Here is a 14,554-nt window from a genome sequence, read left to right on the forward strand (position 1 = left end):
CAGTGAGCTGAGATGGCTCCACTGCTTTTCAGCCTGGGCAAAAGAGCCAGACCTTTTCTCAAAAAAAAAAAAAAAAAAGCCTAAGGAATTTGCCCAGCATGCCAAAGGAAGCGGTTAAAAATGAAATCTGAAACAACCAACAAACGAATGCTTACCAAGCACCTTTTATGGTGCTCAACATCAAATGGGTACCAGGAAGGATGAAGTACTATAAAGTAACTCCAAATTCTTTCAGACAGCCCTGGTTTCCAACATTTAGTTGCACTCTAGATCATTTATATATGAGATAATGTGTGTCCTACCTTGGAGTCAAGAAAAAAAAAATGGTCACCACAGTTTGAAGACATGATCCCTATCCCCAAGAAGTTCATATTTCGGTTCTGAGCAAATGAAATCAGATAAATGAAATGGTTTTTCATCTCAGAATCTGAACAAATGAAATTGGACAAATGAAATTTGTTTAATAGTATTCAATAGGTGGTTCCCAAATGTACTCTATGGACTAATGCCAATCCATGACACATTTTTAACCCGTTCTTCAGCAAAATGAAAAAAACAGAAATGAGAAAAAGTAGTTCACATAGCCAAAAGTATGTAATTTGGTGAGTGTTCTTTATTCTGGGAGCATGTTCTTCTTACATTTTGGTGTGTAAAACTTTTTTTTTTAATTACTGTGACAGCAGATAGCAATTTGTTATTCCTAAGATTTTTACTTTCAAAATAACCTAGCCACCATATAACAATCTCAAGTTTTTACCAGTCTATGTAAAATCCAAAACTCCATGAGCTACTGACATTCAGGATTTTTACTCATTCATTCTCCTAGACCCTAAAACGGGGTACAACAGGAAACACCTTACCCTCAATTCCTGATGCCACTTTTGAAACGTCAAACCGTAACAATCTTTGTTTCTCAGCACTTACCGCCCATGAAATTTACTTACACTCTAATCAAAATCACCACCTCACTGGTGTGATCAACCACTCACATCCACTTCCATGTTTCTTAGAGGACTTCAAAACTGGTTTCTCATCTCTCTGTCCACCATCATACACATCATCACTTTCTATCACTGTTCAGGTGGGAAGCCACAGAAACCAATCTGCAGCTAATTGCATCAGAAATCTATGAAAGCTACAGTGCAGACTGAAGAAGATGACTGAGAGGCTTCATAACGAGGAACAGCACCCAAAATCACACTGCGGGACAGCTCCCGGAGAACAGAACTGCAGTGACAGAGACGGCACTGCTGCAGCTGCAGCACCAGCGCCAGTGCCAGTGCAGGACTGGATGCTCATGCCCGTCTCAGGCCTCCAGATGCCCGAGACCTTCTCCCCTTCAGCTTCTTCCATAACCACACTACTCCTTTCCTCCATCGGCTTCTCCTCTGACTGCACAGAAGCCCATTTCCCTCCATCATGAAAAAAAACCTTTCCCAGATCTAAGCAAAAGGGAAAAACATGCAAGACAGAATGTAAATTTGTGCTGCCAGGGGCTGGGAAAGGAGGGGATGGGGAGTGACTGATCATGGGAATGGGCTTTCCTTTTTAAAGGGAGTGATGAAAAAGTATTCGGGAACGATAGCGGTAAAGACGGCACAACCTTGTAAATCTACTAAATGTCAGTAATGATAAATTGTATGTTATGTGTTACCACCAAAACAACAAAAACGTCTCTGGCCTCCCTCAGATTCCACGACATTACTCAGTACTTTTGTTCTCTCCTCTCCCCTCCCTCCCTAGCTTCCTTCTCTTCCAAACCTGAAATGCAAACATTTTCCTCCTTCTCACTCTCATCTTTCTGTCTCCATATTCTCTCATTTGGAGATATCACCTATGACCAGTAGCAATTCCACTATCCACCCTAAGGAAGAGAGCTCTACAGCAAATCTTCGAAAACTCCTTCAGTGAAGAGCCAGATAGTAAACATTTCAGGCTTTCAAAGCCACACAGTCTCTGTTGCAGCTATTTAACTCTATGTGGAAGCAGCCAGAAACAATAAGTAAACAGATGTTCTGTGCTCTAACAAACCTTTATTTACAAAAACAGGGCCAGCTGTGGTAGCTCACGCCTGTAATCCCAACACTTTGAGAGGCCAAGGTGGGCAGATCAGGCAGATCACTTGAGGTCAGGAGTTCTAGACCAGCATGGCCAACATGGAGAAACCCCAATTCTACTAAAAATACAAAAATTAGCCAGGCGTGGTGGCAGGCGCCTATAGTCCCAGCTAACCAGGAGGCTGAGGGATGAGAATCTCGTGAACCCGGGGCAAGGCAGAAGTTACAGTGGGCAGAGATCGCACCACTGCACTCCAACCTGGGCAACAGACGGAGACTCCGTCTCGAAAAACAAAAACAAAAACAGGAGGCAGGTGGACTTGATCCAGGGGAAAGTTTGTCGATACTGCTCTAAAGTATGATACACTGCACATCTACATTCCCATTACTTCTTATATGCAGTAGATTTCCTAAAGGATTTCTGAGGAGGTATGAACTCCAGATGTCATTCAACAAATATCTATTGAGAGCCCACCATATTCCAGACACTGCACTAGGGATACAGCAGTAAAATACAGTCTTGTCTTCATGGATTTACACAAACTGAATGTCAATGGGACCAACCATAAAAATAAACACAACAAACAAAACAAAAACCCTTACTTCTCCTGACTTCCCCAATCCAACAATCCAATCAGTAGCTAAGTCCTTTTATTCTCCTCTCACAGCTTTCTTATTCCTTCCTATCCATCATATATGAGGCTTCACCAAGAACAAGCATTCCTTGTGTACAAAAAGCAGACTCTCTTAAATAAAATATGCAGATTTCTAGATATTTCAATGATAACATCAAAACTCATGAAAATCAAAACAAGATCCTACTGGGAGGCTGAGGCGGGCGGATCACCTGAGACCAGGAGTTCGAGACCAGCCTGGCCAACATGGTGAAACCCCGTCTCTACTAAAACTACAAAAAATTACCTGGGCATAGTAGCGGGCGCCTGTAATCCCAGCTACTCAGGAGGCTAAAGCAGGAGAATCACTTGAACCCGGTAGGCAGAGGCTGCAGTGAGCTGAGATCACACCACTGCACTCCAGCCTGGGCAAGAGCGAAACTCCATATCAAAAAAAAAAAAAAGAAAGAAAAAGAAAAGATCCTAGCAAACTTGTAAGAAGATTTGAAACGACATACATTTCCTGATCTCGAGGGCAGGCCCTATTAGCATATGGTAGACACTAGAGAAACATACTCAAAAATGATAGAAGTAATCTCTAAATGAAGGTATGAGAGTTTACATCAGGTACAATTATAAAGCAAAAAAAGAGAAAGCACTGAAACTAATGCAAGAAGTTTACAGTCACTCAGTGAGTAAATTAAAAACAAGTGATGACCTGTAATCCCAGCACTTTGGGAAGCCAAGGCAGACAGATCACCTGAGGTCTGGAGTTCCAGACCGGCCTGACCAACATGGAGAAACCCCGTCTCTACCAAAAATACAAAATTAGCCTGGCGTGGTGGCGCATGCCTGTAATCCCAGCTACTCTGGAGGCTGAGGCAGGAGAATCGCTTGAACCCGGGAGGCGGAGGTTGCTGTGAGCCGAGATCGCACCATTGCACTCCAGCCTGGGCAACAAGAGCGAAACTCCGTCTCAAAAAAAAAAAGGTGCTGATATGTGTACTATACAAAGGGACCAGATAAGGAAGGGAAGGTTTCAGCCAATGGAGTTAGAATCATCCCCTTAGAGGTGATGAGGAAGCAGCCATATTCTTCTTCAGGGCTGGAAAAATGTCCTTCTGAGCTAGAGTTCTTCAGGCCAACTGAGACTAATCTATCAGATTAAATTTACTAAAAGTTTCAACAAAGCCAAACCTACTGTACTTCCCAGGCCTATACATACAGGGAAATATAAAATGCCTCCCCCAGGGACAATGCCCATTCATTCCATACTAAGCACCCAAATTCAGGTCTTATCATTCTGTTCTTCAAGCAAAAAGAAAACAAATGCAAAGCTGGAGCTCCCCATAGACTGCATGGAGAAATAAGAGGAAAACTGGGGCCAGGCACAGTGGCTCAAACCTGTAATACTAGCACTTGGAGAGGCTGAGATGGTAGAATTGCTTGAGCCTAGGAGTTTGAAACCAGCCTGAGCAGCACGGCAAGACCCCGCCTTAACAACAATAAAAAAACACACACACAAAAATTAGCCAGGTGTAGTGGTGCCCATCTGTTATCCCAGCTTCTCAGGAGGCTGAGGCCAAAAGATCACTTGAGCACACGAGGTTGAGGCTCCAGTGATCTGTGTTTGCACCTCTGCACTCCAGCCTGGGCAAGACCCTGTCTCAAAGAAAAAAAGAGGAAAACTGGTCTGTGTTGTCAATCTGGTAAGTTTCAGGAACAAGACAAACAAACAGTGTTGGGAGCCAGTTCTCCATGGGTCTTTCCACTTTCTGCATGTCTTATGAGCAGGTTGCACTGACAGCTTTTATTGGCTACTATCTTTCCTGTACAGGACATCTGTAGATAGTATTTTAAGATAGCAATAGTGTTTCTCTCTGGAGCAGAAGGAAGATTTGTTTGCTATGGAGAATAATAAAAATAATGTCTCCCTCAAAGCAAAAGTTGGGTAGGTTTATTAGTTCCCTTATAAAAAATTGGGGTTTCCCAGTCTCAGATTTCCTCAACCGTGGTACATACCCACTGCATGGACAACATCCACCTAGACCCACCCAGCCACCGTGTTGCCCACATGGTCTTTGGGGGGCAAGAAAATACTATAAAAACAGAGCTGTCACAAACACGAAGTTCATACTGCCTGCTGACCCAGGAGTGCTGTGTCTTCTGCCATCATCCATGGAATTTTAGGAAGCTAATTTGTTAGCCTGCAAGTAAGGTAAAATCTCAGGCCTCCCACAACTCTTGACAAACAGGGTTTCCACTGTCTTTCTCCTTAACTGGGTTTACTCCAACAGGCGTATATGCCACACTTGCATTTTGACCTGCAGGTCTCTTGCAACAAAGCTTCCATTTTGAAGGATTCCACTCTAAACTACAATAAATATGTTTATCAATATTGATCACCAAAAAATACTACTAGTCTGCACATACCTGCAAAATTCCAATTCATCATTTTTACAGATGTAAAAATATAGTTTGAATAAAGCAACATTAAAAATCTAACTTCTTTTGTGAAAAGGTATAGAAATACAGCACCCTTCTAAGAAACATAGAAAAATCATGTTTTGATTTTAAAAGATTTCTAAAAGTGCCAATTAGAGGCTTTTTCACTCAGCATTAAGGAACACATTTCTGTTAAACATGATCAAGCAATTCATTTCACATTATAATCAAACCCAGTGCTCAAGCATAACATATATATAATACAACCAAGCTTTGGTGGTTCATTTTCCCAAGTGTAATTAGTCGGTATAAAGAAATACTTTCTATAAATCCCTAGCAAATACCTTTATTTTTTCACTCTTAAATTTAAAAGAACTTAGCATGAAGATCTGAGAAAGGATTCCCCTAAAATCACATGTGGTAAATTGTTTAAAAGGCACAGCATGAAGAGTCTGAAACAAATGAGGTAAATACCCTTCAGCCAAGAACATCACTGCATATAAAATCATCTAACCTCAAGTCTATGTCACTCAGTTTTACATAAGTAAATGCCAAAATAATATCCTGGAAAGCTGAGTCATTTCAATGAGTAAATTTATATAAACAATTGGGTTACCACTTATGGTAAGTCACAAGATTTTGGCAGGAAAATTGCTTATTGGCTTGCCAAAGACTAGGTTTGGCACACTGGTGCCCCACTGCCAAGAACATTACTGATAATCAGCCTTCTATCCTATAGGATTACCTTTCAGACATGTTTTACTCATTCATTTCCTATGTATTAAGCTTATATAGGAATGGTTAGTGCAACTGAGCACCTTACTTCTGGAAGTGCGGGATTCCCAAAATTCCTCAAGAAAGGAAGAAAAGCATGAGAAATTGTAAACTGGAAGTATCTCTTTTTTTGGTTTTTTTTTTTTTGAGACAAAGTCTAGCTCTGTCACCCAGGCTGGAGTACAGTGGTACAATCTCGGCTCACTGCAAGCTCTGCCTCCCAGGTTCAAGAGATTCTCCCACCTCAGCATCCCGAGTACCTGAGATTTCAGGCACCCCACCACCATGCCCGGCTAATTTTTGTATTTTTAGTAGAGATGGGGTTTCTCCACATTGGCCAAGGTGGTCTTGAACTCCCGGCCTCAGGTGATCCGCCCACCTCGGCCTCCCAAAGTGTTGGGATTACAAGCATGAGCCACCGCGCCCCACCTGATAGTATCTTTAACAAGGTTTTGGCATTAGGAAATGCAAACAATCAACAAATAAATAAAGGAGAAAGAAAGGAGAAAACTGAAGTATACTAAGAATAGCCTGGTAAACTGAAGGGAAAGTGTTCGTTTTCTTGCCTTGTAAATGAGAGCTACAGAAAGTTCTGGGAGACAGGGAAGAAGACTGGCTAAAGGTACAGCACAGCAGCATGGCCACCTTTAGGACGTGCCCACTCCACAGCAGCCACCTCTGACCACATTGCCCAAGTCATTTTTAAGACAAAGAAGCCAGGTGCAGTGGCTCACACCTGTATCATCAGCACTTGGGAGACCAAGGCCAGATGATCGCTTGGGGCCAGGAGTTCAAGACTAGCCTGGTCAGCTGGTGAGATCCTGTCTCTACAAAAAAAAAAAAAAAAAATTAGTAAAAAATTAGCCAGGCTTGGTGGCACAAGCCTGTAGTCCCAGCTACCAGGGAGGCTGAGGCGGGAGGATCACCTGAGTCCAGGAGTTTAGGGCTGCAGTGAGCTATGATTGCACCACTGCACTTCGAACTCCAGAGGAACAAAATAATTCACTGTCTTCCCCAAGAAAACTGATTTTCCTGCCCAGTGACTGCATTTCTGGCCATAGTATTACCATCCAACCTGTCGCCAAAATATGTTTGCATCCTTGATCTCATTATCCTTATATTACAGGAGCTGGTACTTCTGCTTCCATCCTTTTACTATTCTCATTCATCCTACATACCCCTAACTGCATTCCCAAGCACTTCTCCATCCTTCCCTCATTCCTTCCATTGTGAGAACTTATACACACTAAATAAGAATTATCACTTCATAAACAATATATGCCAGGAACAGTGCTAGGCCTTATTATAATATGATCATCATTTTTAATCCACACATAAATTTGTGATGTGGGCATAATTAACCCCATTTTTCTACCCAAGAAAAACCCAAGAATTTAAAACTCCTTCCTCTATCCTAATTTCCCTGCTTTGATCATTACGCATTACATGCATGTACCAAAATATCACACATACCCCGCAAATATGTACAATTATTATGTACCAGTTAAAAAAAAAAATCGTTCCTCACCAAAAAGTCACTTCATTCATTTGATATGTCCTACAAAGATGGACAGCTCTGATTTTTCACTCTATCCTTACAAATTCTGACAACATACAACTCATATGAATTTCTTCTTAGTTTACAAACTTAATTTCAAATTCAGTAAAATTAAGAGTTCACTGGTTTCATTTTTAAAAAATTATCCTGGCCAGGCATGGTGGTTCACGCCTATAATCCCAGCATTTTGGGAGGCCGAGGTGGGTGGATGACTTGAGGCCAAGAGTTCAAGACCAGCCTGGTCAACATGGTGAAAACCCAACTCTACTAAAAATATAAAAATTAGCTGGGCATGGTAGCGCACGCCTGTAATCCCAGCTACCCGGGACGCTGAGGCACAAGAATCACTTGAACCCGGCACATGGAGGTTGCAGTGAGTGAGATCGTACCACCATTGCACTCCAGCCTAGGCAACAGAGTAAGACTCTGTCTCAAAAAAAAAAAAAAAAAAAAAAAAAAAAAAAAAAAAAAAATCCAGATGGTTTTATGTCTAAAACTGCAATTAAATTACTGCACTGCTTAAATATAAAGATAGTTGTATAATTTCTCTATAGTACACATAATCAATCATAAGTCAGCATGTAATCCAAACAAGACACTACTGTAGACTAGGAACAGACCTTAGATCCCTGAGAATAACCAGGTAACCCTTTCACTTGACAAGTTAAGAAAAACCTCTAAAAATGTAAGGCTATACAATTAATTGGTATCAAAACCCAACCTCTGATTCCCAGTCCAGAGCTCTTTCAATTAATCACATGTAACAGTCTTTGATTAAGCAGGGCAGTACTCAAGACAACTCTCTCACCTCCAATAATGCCAGACTATTTTTTTTTTTTTTTTTTTTTTTGAGATAGTCTTGCTCTGTCGCCCAGGCTGGAGTGCAGTGGCAGGATCTCAGCTCACTGCAAGCTCTGCCTCCCGGGTTCACGCCATTCTCCTGCCTCAGCCTCCCAAGTAGATGGGACTACAGGCACCCGCCCCCACGCCTGGCTAATTTTTTGTACTTTTAGTAGAGACGGGGTTTCACCGTGTTAGCCAGGATGGTCTCGATCTCCTGACCTCGTGATCGGGAGATTTGGGAGGCCCGCCTCGGCCTCCCAAAGTGCTGGCACCACAGGCGTGAGCCACCACGCCCAGCCCAATAATGCCAAACCTTTTATCCCAGGACTGCAAATCCCAGCAAGGAAGATTCAGAGTGGAAGTCACTGCCTACAATCCTCTTATATGAGAAGATAAGACCAGCTCCCAGATCTGCTTTGCACAGTCTTGAAAGACTCACTAAACATTAAATCTGTTGGCCTCCCAGTACCTTATAGCCTTGTGGTTGATTCCAAATACTACAGAACTTTCTGCTTGTAGATAATAGATTCCCCATGCAAAGCAAGGCTAAATAGTAATACCTCCCACTTTTTCCTGAAAGTCAAGAAATGTTTCATTATTCTGTTAACACTGTGGAGCGAAGGTCTATTCCAGTAACGAGGCAAAGGCCACTACTATGTGCAGATTTACTTCCTATTTGATAAGAATTACTCTTCCAACCTGGCAGAAAAGATAAGTGACTTACCCAAAGCCACTGCAGTTCAGAAAGGGCTAAGCAGTAATTCAAACACCTGTTATCCCAGCTACTCGGGAGGCTAAGGCACGAGAATCACTTGAACCTGGAAGGTAGAGGATGCAGTAAACAGAGATTGCACCACTGTGCTCCAACCTGGACAACAGAGTAAGACTCTGTCTCCAAAAAAAACAAAAAAACAAAAAAAGGCCAGGCACAGTGGCTCATATAATCCCAGCACTTTGGGAGGCCGAGGCGGGCGGATCACGAGATCAAGAGATCGAGAGCATCCTGGCTAACATGGTGAAACCCCGTCTCTACTAAAAAATACCAAAAATTAGCCAGGCGAGGTGGCGGGCGCCTGTAGTCCCAGCTACTCAGGAGGCTGAGGCAGGAGAATGGCGTGAACCCTGGAGGAGGAGCTTGCAGTGAGCCGAGATCGCGCCACTGCACTCCAGCCTGGGACACAGAGCGAGACTCCGTCTCAAAAAAAAAAAAAAAAAAGGAAACCACCTCATAGAAGCTCCCTGTTGCTTCCACAAATATACTTTGAACAAAATTTAATGCACTTCGAACAGTACCTGTCACAAACTAAATGCTCAATACACGTTAATTATTTTAATCTACCTTAATTATTAACTATCACCGTCATCATACCACTAGACTATCGATGTCGTTGAGGAAGGTGGTAATTCAGTCTGCTGCATGTGCTGGTCAAAGTGCATTACTTGTAATTACTTGTAGAACTGGTAGAGAAGAGGGAAACAGATCAGAAAAATTTCTCAAATCTACAACCTGGACATGTGGTAGTGACATTTTTCAGGAAAGAAATCCAGTGGTGCTGGAGAGCAATCACTTGCTAAAGAGGTTAGCATGGATAAAAGGGAGCCAGGTGCTAATAGTCAGAACAATGGGAAAAGACCCTGAAGGCATCTCAGACATAATTGAGGCTGCCTCTCCCATCAGAGGCCCAGAGACCTAGGAGGACAGCATGGTTTGGGGAGACAGGCCCAGGGCACAGCTGGCCTGGAACACCTCAAGGAGTCCTGGAACGTCCTGCATGCTGCTCCAACACCCAGCTGCTGCAGTCACAGAATGTCTACCTAATGACTGTACAACCATTGTATCTTGGAAAAAAAAATTCGTTTTCGGTTTTACAGGCTCATAGCTCGAAGGAACTTGCTTTGATTCTCAGACTTTGAACCTCGAAGTTGATGCTGGAACAAGTTAAGAATTTTAGGGACTACTGGAATTGTATTTTGCATGTGAGAAGAATGATTGTCTTTTGCATGTGAGAAGGATGAGAGCTGGGTGGTCAGGGGTGCAATGCCATGGTTTGGATGTCTGACCCCTCCAAATCTCATGCTGAAATTTAATCCCCAATGTTGGAGGTGGGGACTAATAGGAGGTGTTTTTTTCATGGAAGCAGATCCCTCATGAAGCCTTGGTGCCATCCTCACAGTAATGAGTGACTCCTCACTCTACTAGTTCCCACTAGAGCTGGTTGCTAAAAAGAGCCTGGCACGCCACAGCCCACCCCACCTCTTGCTTCCTCTCTCACCATGTAATCTCTGCATACACCAGCTCCATGAGTGGAAGCCTAAATCTTTCAGCAGAAGCAGATGCTGGTGCCATGCTTCTTGTACAGCCTTCAGAACCATGAGCCAAATAAACCTCTTTTCTTTATAAATTACCCAGCCTCAGGTATTCCTTTATAGCAACACAAACGGATGAAGACAACTTTCATATCTTTGTATCTGTAGCAGCCTCTGTAACAAGCCTTGGACACAGCAGACATGCAGTGAAGATATGTTCTGCTAACGGAAAAAGTCAGTCAACATTTTTGAAACCCTACTAGACGAAGGCATGTGAGAGGCAATAGGCTGCAAATGAGATTTCTATCTTAAAGTAGTTTATAATCTCAAGACCAAAGATATGTAAATTACTTATACAATCAACAGGGACTGCATACATGTAAATACAAAGGAAGTTCCTGGAATGGTTGCATTTGTCAGGATTAGGCTGAGAACACTGAGGCTCAAGTTAAAAGGAGTAAGAATTGTGAGGCCATTCAGCCACAAATAATTACTCCAAAGAGGTACAAAGCAACAGTATTCAAAGAATAGCAAGAACATCTCCAAGAGTGCAGTAAAGAACAGCATCATTAGCCAATGGGGGTGAGCTTTTAAGAGTGGCTGGCAGAGGGCCTGGAGACAGCAATGCAAAGCCAGCGCCTGAGCTTCTTTAAAGCCTATTTAGTAAGGTTCCCACTTTGGGAAGGAGTGTGTCAAGAATAGATGGGAGGGGAAGGCTAGAATAAGAAGCCTGACAATACATACTAGAGATACACAGCAGACAGGACACCCTGGCTGTCCGCACCATTCTCAAGCGGGAATTTGGGACAACTCATTTAAGAGCCCATCTTGGCACAAATGCCATGATAGCCCTGAGTGCCAGAGCAGCGGCACTTGAATCTGAAACCTCTTCTTAGAGTAAGACTATTTATTTCTCTCTGTCTCATAAGGCTTACCACAGTCTATACAGCAAAATGACTTAGAGCAACTGCTGAGATCTGGGTTCAGATCTCAGTTCTGACACTCATTAGATGTACGACCTCAGGGAACATACTTAACCTTACTTAGCCAGGAATAAAATGGGAATAATTATTATACCTGCCCCTTAGGTAGGGATATACAAAATGCTTAGCAGAGTGAATAGCCCAGTAAGTTCTCAGTCAGTATTATTAAGAAAACGTACAATAAGGTATGGATTTTCAGACCCCTTGCATTAACACCACAGTGCTCCAGAGATCCTTGATACTCAAGTTGGGAGTCACTGTCCTGGAATACAAACAAAAAACATAGAAGAGCAGTCCATTCCCTCTGCAAGTGTTTATGTGGTAGCTACAGAATTCAGCACTATGCTAGGGGTACATACGCCAGTGCAACACCAAATGAGGTGACAATGCAGAGGGCAAATGCTGTAGGGAAGAAAAAAACACTGGGGCAGAGATTCAAACCAGCCTGAAAGCCACGCAGGTGTTTTAAGTTGGAAATGAAATGAGGAACCAAAAAATTCTGGTCAGGGAGTGGTCTGCTGAGTGTGGTGCTTCAGGTAGACTCACATGACAGGCTGCAGGACAAACTAGAGTGGGGGTCCACCTCCACACCTTCCTGGCCACTCAGTTCCATCCAAATGACTGCTCTTAAAAGTCAAAATCAGGTTCCATTTCTAATCTGCACTGATTCATACTGCTGGTCACGTAAATTGGTATAGGCCACACCAACACAGCACATTAACATCTTAACTAATTTCCTGACAATACTGAAATCAAATCTCTACTTTCCAGAGATTATATAAACTTGGTAAACATTTGAGCTTCAGGTCCAGTCTGACAAAACGGAATAAAAAGGGATTCATCTGCAGAAAGGTCCCAGCATTAGAAAACAAAGAGAAGGGGGAGGACAGTATGTAGGCCCTGACCTTTCTTACTGCCTCAATTCAAGTATTCAATTTCTCAACCTCAGATCCTTGCCCTCTTCCTCAAACTCAGATCCACCTCTTACTAGTTTTCAAACTCTTGTCTATTATGATTACCTTAAGCAAAGCAAGATGCATGAATAACCAGCAGTAAATCAGGTATTCAATAGTTGAAATTGTGTAATATTCTGTGACTGTGCATCTGGCCAATTTCAACTTCTCCTTCTCTCTAATTTTTTGTTTCTTTTTTTGAGGCAGGATCTCACTCTCTTGCCCCAGACTGGAGTACAGTGGTGCCATCACTGCTCACTGCAGCCTCAAACTCCTGGACTCAAGTGATCCTCCTGCTTCGGCCTCCCAGTAGCAAGCACTACAAATGAGCACCAGCATGCCTGCCTAATTTTTTTTTTTTTTTTTGTAGCGATAAGGTCTCAATATGTTGCCCAGGCTGGTCTCAAACTCCTGGCCTCACCTCAAGCAATCCTCCCGCCTCTGCCTACCGAAGTGCTGAGATTTCAGTTATGAACCGCTGCCTCCTGCCCACTTAGCCTTTTCTAACACTAGAGAACTTTCAGAGTGGTTTCAATACCAACTGGACACTTCCCAGCGATTTAACCTCAGGCCAATCAAACTCCCATGCCTCCGTTTCCACAGAGAGATAATAAAAGTACCTCCTCAAAGAGTTTGTTATGAGAACTAAATGAGTTAGTATTAGTCAAGCGACTGGAACATAATAGACACAATATGTATTAGCCATTTTCATCTTTATTTGTGTTATATGGCCACCACCCAGAGATACCCAGGAGCACATATATCACATTCTTTCTACAGCAATATGTGGGCATGACTACTTCATGACCACTGAATCTCAAACAGCACAGCTTTTAATAAAGCACAGTGGTCGGATCCTACCTATTGCAACACCTCTGAGACGACTCTCACAAACCAGCCATGCCTAGCCTGAGACATTCCGAAGACCTCCTCCTGATGACCTTACTCGAGGAACTTATTCCTCTGGAAATGGAACCTAGCCTCACTTTTGGACCAGTGTGTCTCACATACACGTCCAAACGTGTGAACCTGAATCCCAGAAGTTGGTGTGATTTTTAAAAGTTTTTCAAGTTCTTTTTCCTAAACATGTCCTAGTGGGTGACTCCACAGCATCACTTTCTTTCATGTTCTCTTTTCTATCTGGAAAGCCGGTGATAGGGGACGAAACCAGCAAAGCACCCTTTTTCCTGCTTCCCAAACATTAGCAGGTAAGCGCCCCGTGAGCCGAGATACATCAAGAGGACCTCACCCGCAAGTTCACTGATCACCAGTTCTTTTCCCCTCCCGGCACCAGCAGCTGCGAAGCACGAAATGGGCTTGGAGGAAGAGACGCTGCGGTCACCTGAGGGGCAGGTGCGAGCGGGCGGTCCCGCCCGGGTGTGAGGGCGACATCCCGCGCGGCACACACGCTCACAGCCCCCAGAGGAAGACCAGAGGCACTCGATGCATCCAGCACACCCCACACACGACACACTAACGGCACCGCACCTTCCGTCCCACCTCCCGGCAGCAGACCCCTTCCGGGACGCCGAGACGGCTGTTCCTGGAGACGCCGCAGCCCGCGAGGAGCGGCGCGCAGGGAGAGCACGCGTGCCCAGGCGGCCTCGGCCGGCGCGCCCCCGCCCCCACACTCACCTGGCCCGTGATGCCGGTGATGAGCGCCACGTTCCTGGGCTTGCCCATCTCGCCGTCCCCGGAGCCCCGGGCGCTGGAGCAGCGTGCCGGTGCGTGTGCCATGTCCCGCGGCGGGCGTGCGGTCGGCGGCAGGGCGGAGCGCGGCAGAGGGCAGGCGCGGCGCCGGCAGGAACGCGGGTGTGTGCGGCGCGAAGCGCCTCTCCAGGCTGCGGGCGGGGAGGGAGAGCGCACCGCGCGACCGGCCGCCACAGTCTGACAGGGGCGCACGGGAGGCCGCGCGGGGAGGGCCGGGGGCGGGCCGAGCCGGCCGAGGCGGGCCCGACGGCCAAGCAGCGGGGCTGCGGCCTGACTGGCGCCGCGTCATTCGCGTCAACCGGCGACGCTG

At 44.5% G+C, this 14,554-nt stretch overlaps 1 protein-coding gene across 2 annotated transcripts in view; it reads right to left on the reverse strand.

Moving 5' to 3' along the window:
- The window catches only part of GMDS (GDP-mannose 4,6-dehydratase), a 1,107,103-nt gene that overhangs the window by 618,816 nt on the left and 473,733 nt on the right, over window positions 1-14,554 (reverse strand). The window contains exon 2 of one of the 2 annotated variants that reach the window (XM_050787265.1): window positions 14,170-14,379. In XM_050787265.1, the coding sequence (XP_050643222.1) occupies window positions 14,170-14,271 (102 nt within the window). In that variant the 5' untranslated portion in view covers window positions 14,272-14,379. Of the gene's footprint in view, window positions 1-14,169; window positions 14,542-14,554 lie in introns of those variants that run through there. The other variant, XM_050787264.1, reaches the window with a different exon arrangement.

The sequence above is a fragment of the Macaca thibetana genome, chromosome 4 (assembly GCF_024542745.1).
Source record: "Macaca thibetana thibetana isolate TM-01 chromosome 4, ASM2454274v1, whole genome shotgun sequence".
In the NCBI taxonomy this organism is placed as follows: domain Eukaryota; kingdom Metazoa; phylum Chordata; class Mammalia; order Primates; family Cercopithecidae; genus Macaca; species Macaca thibetana.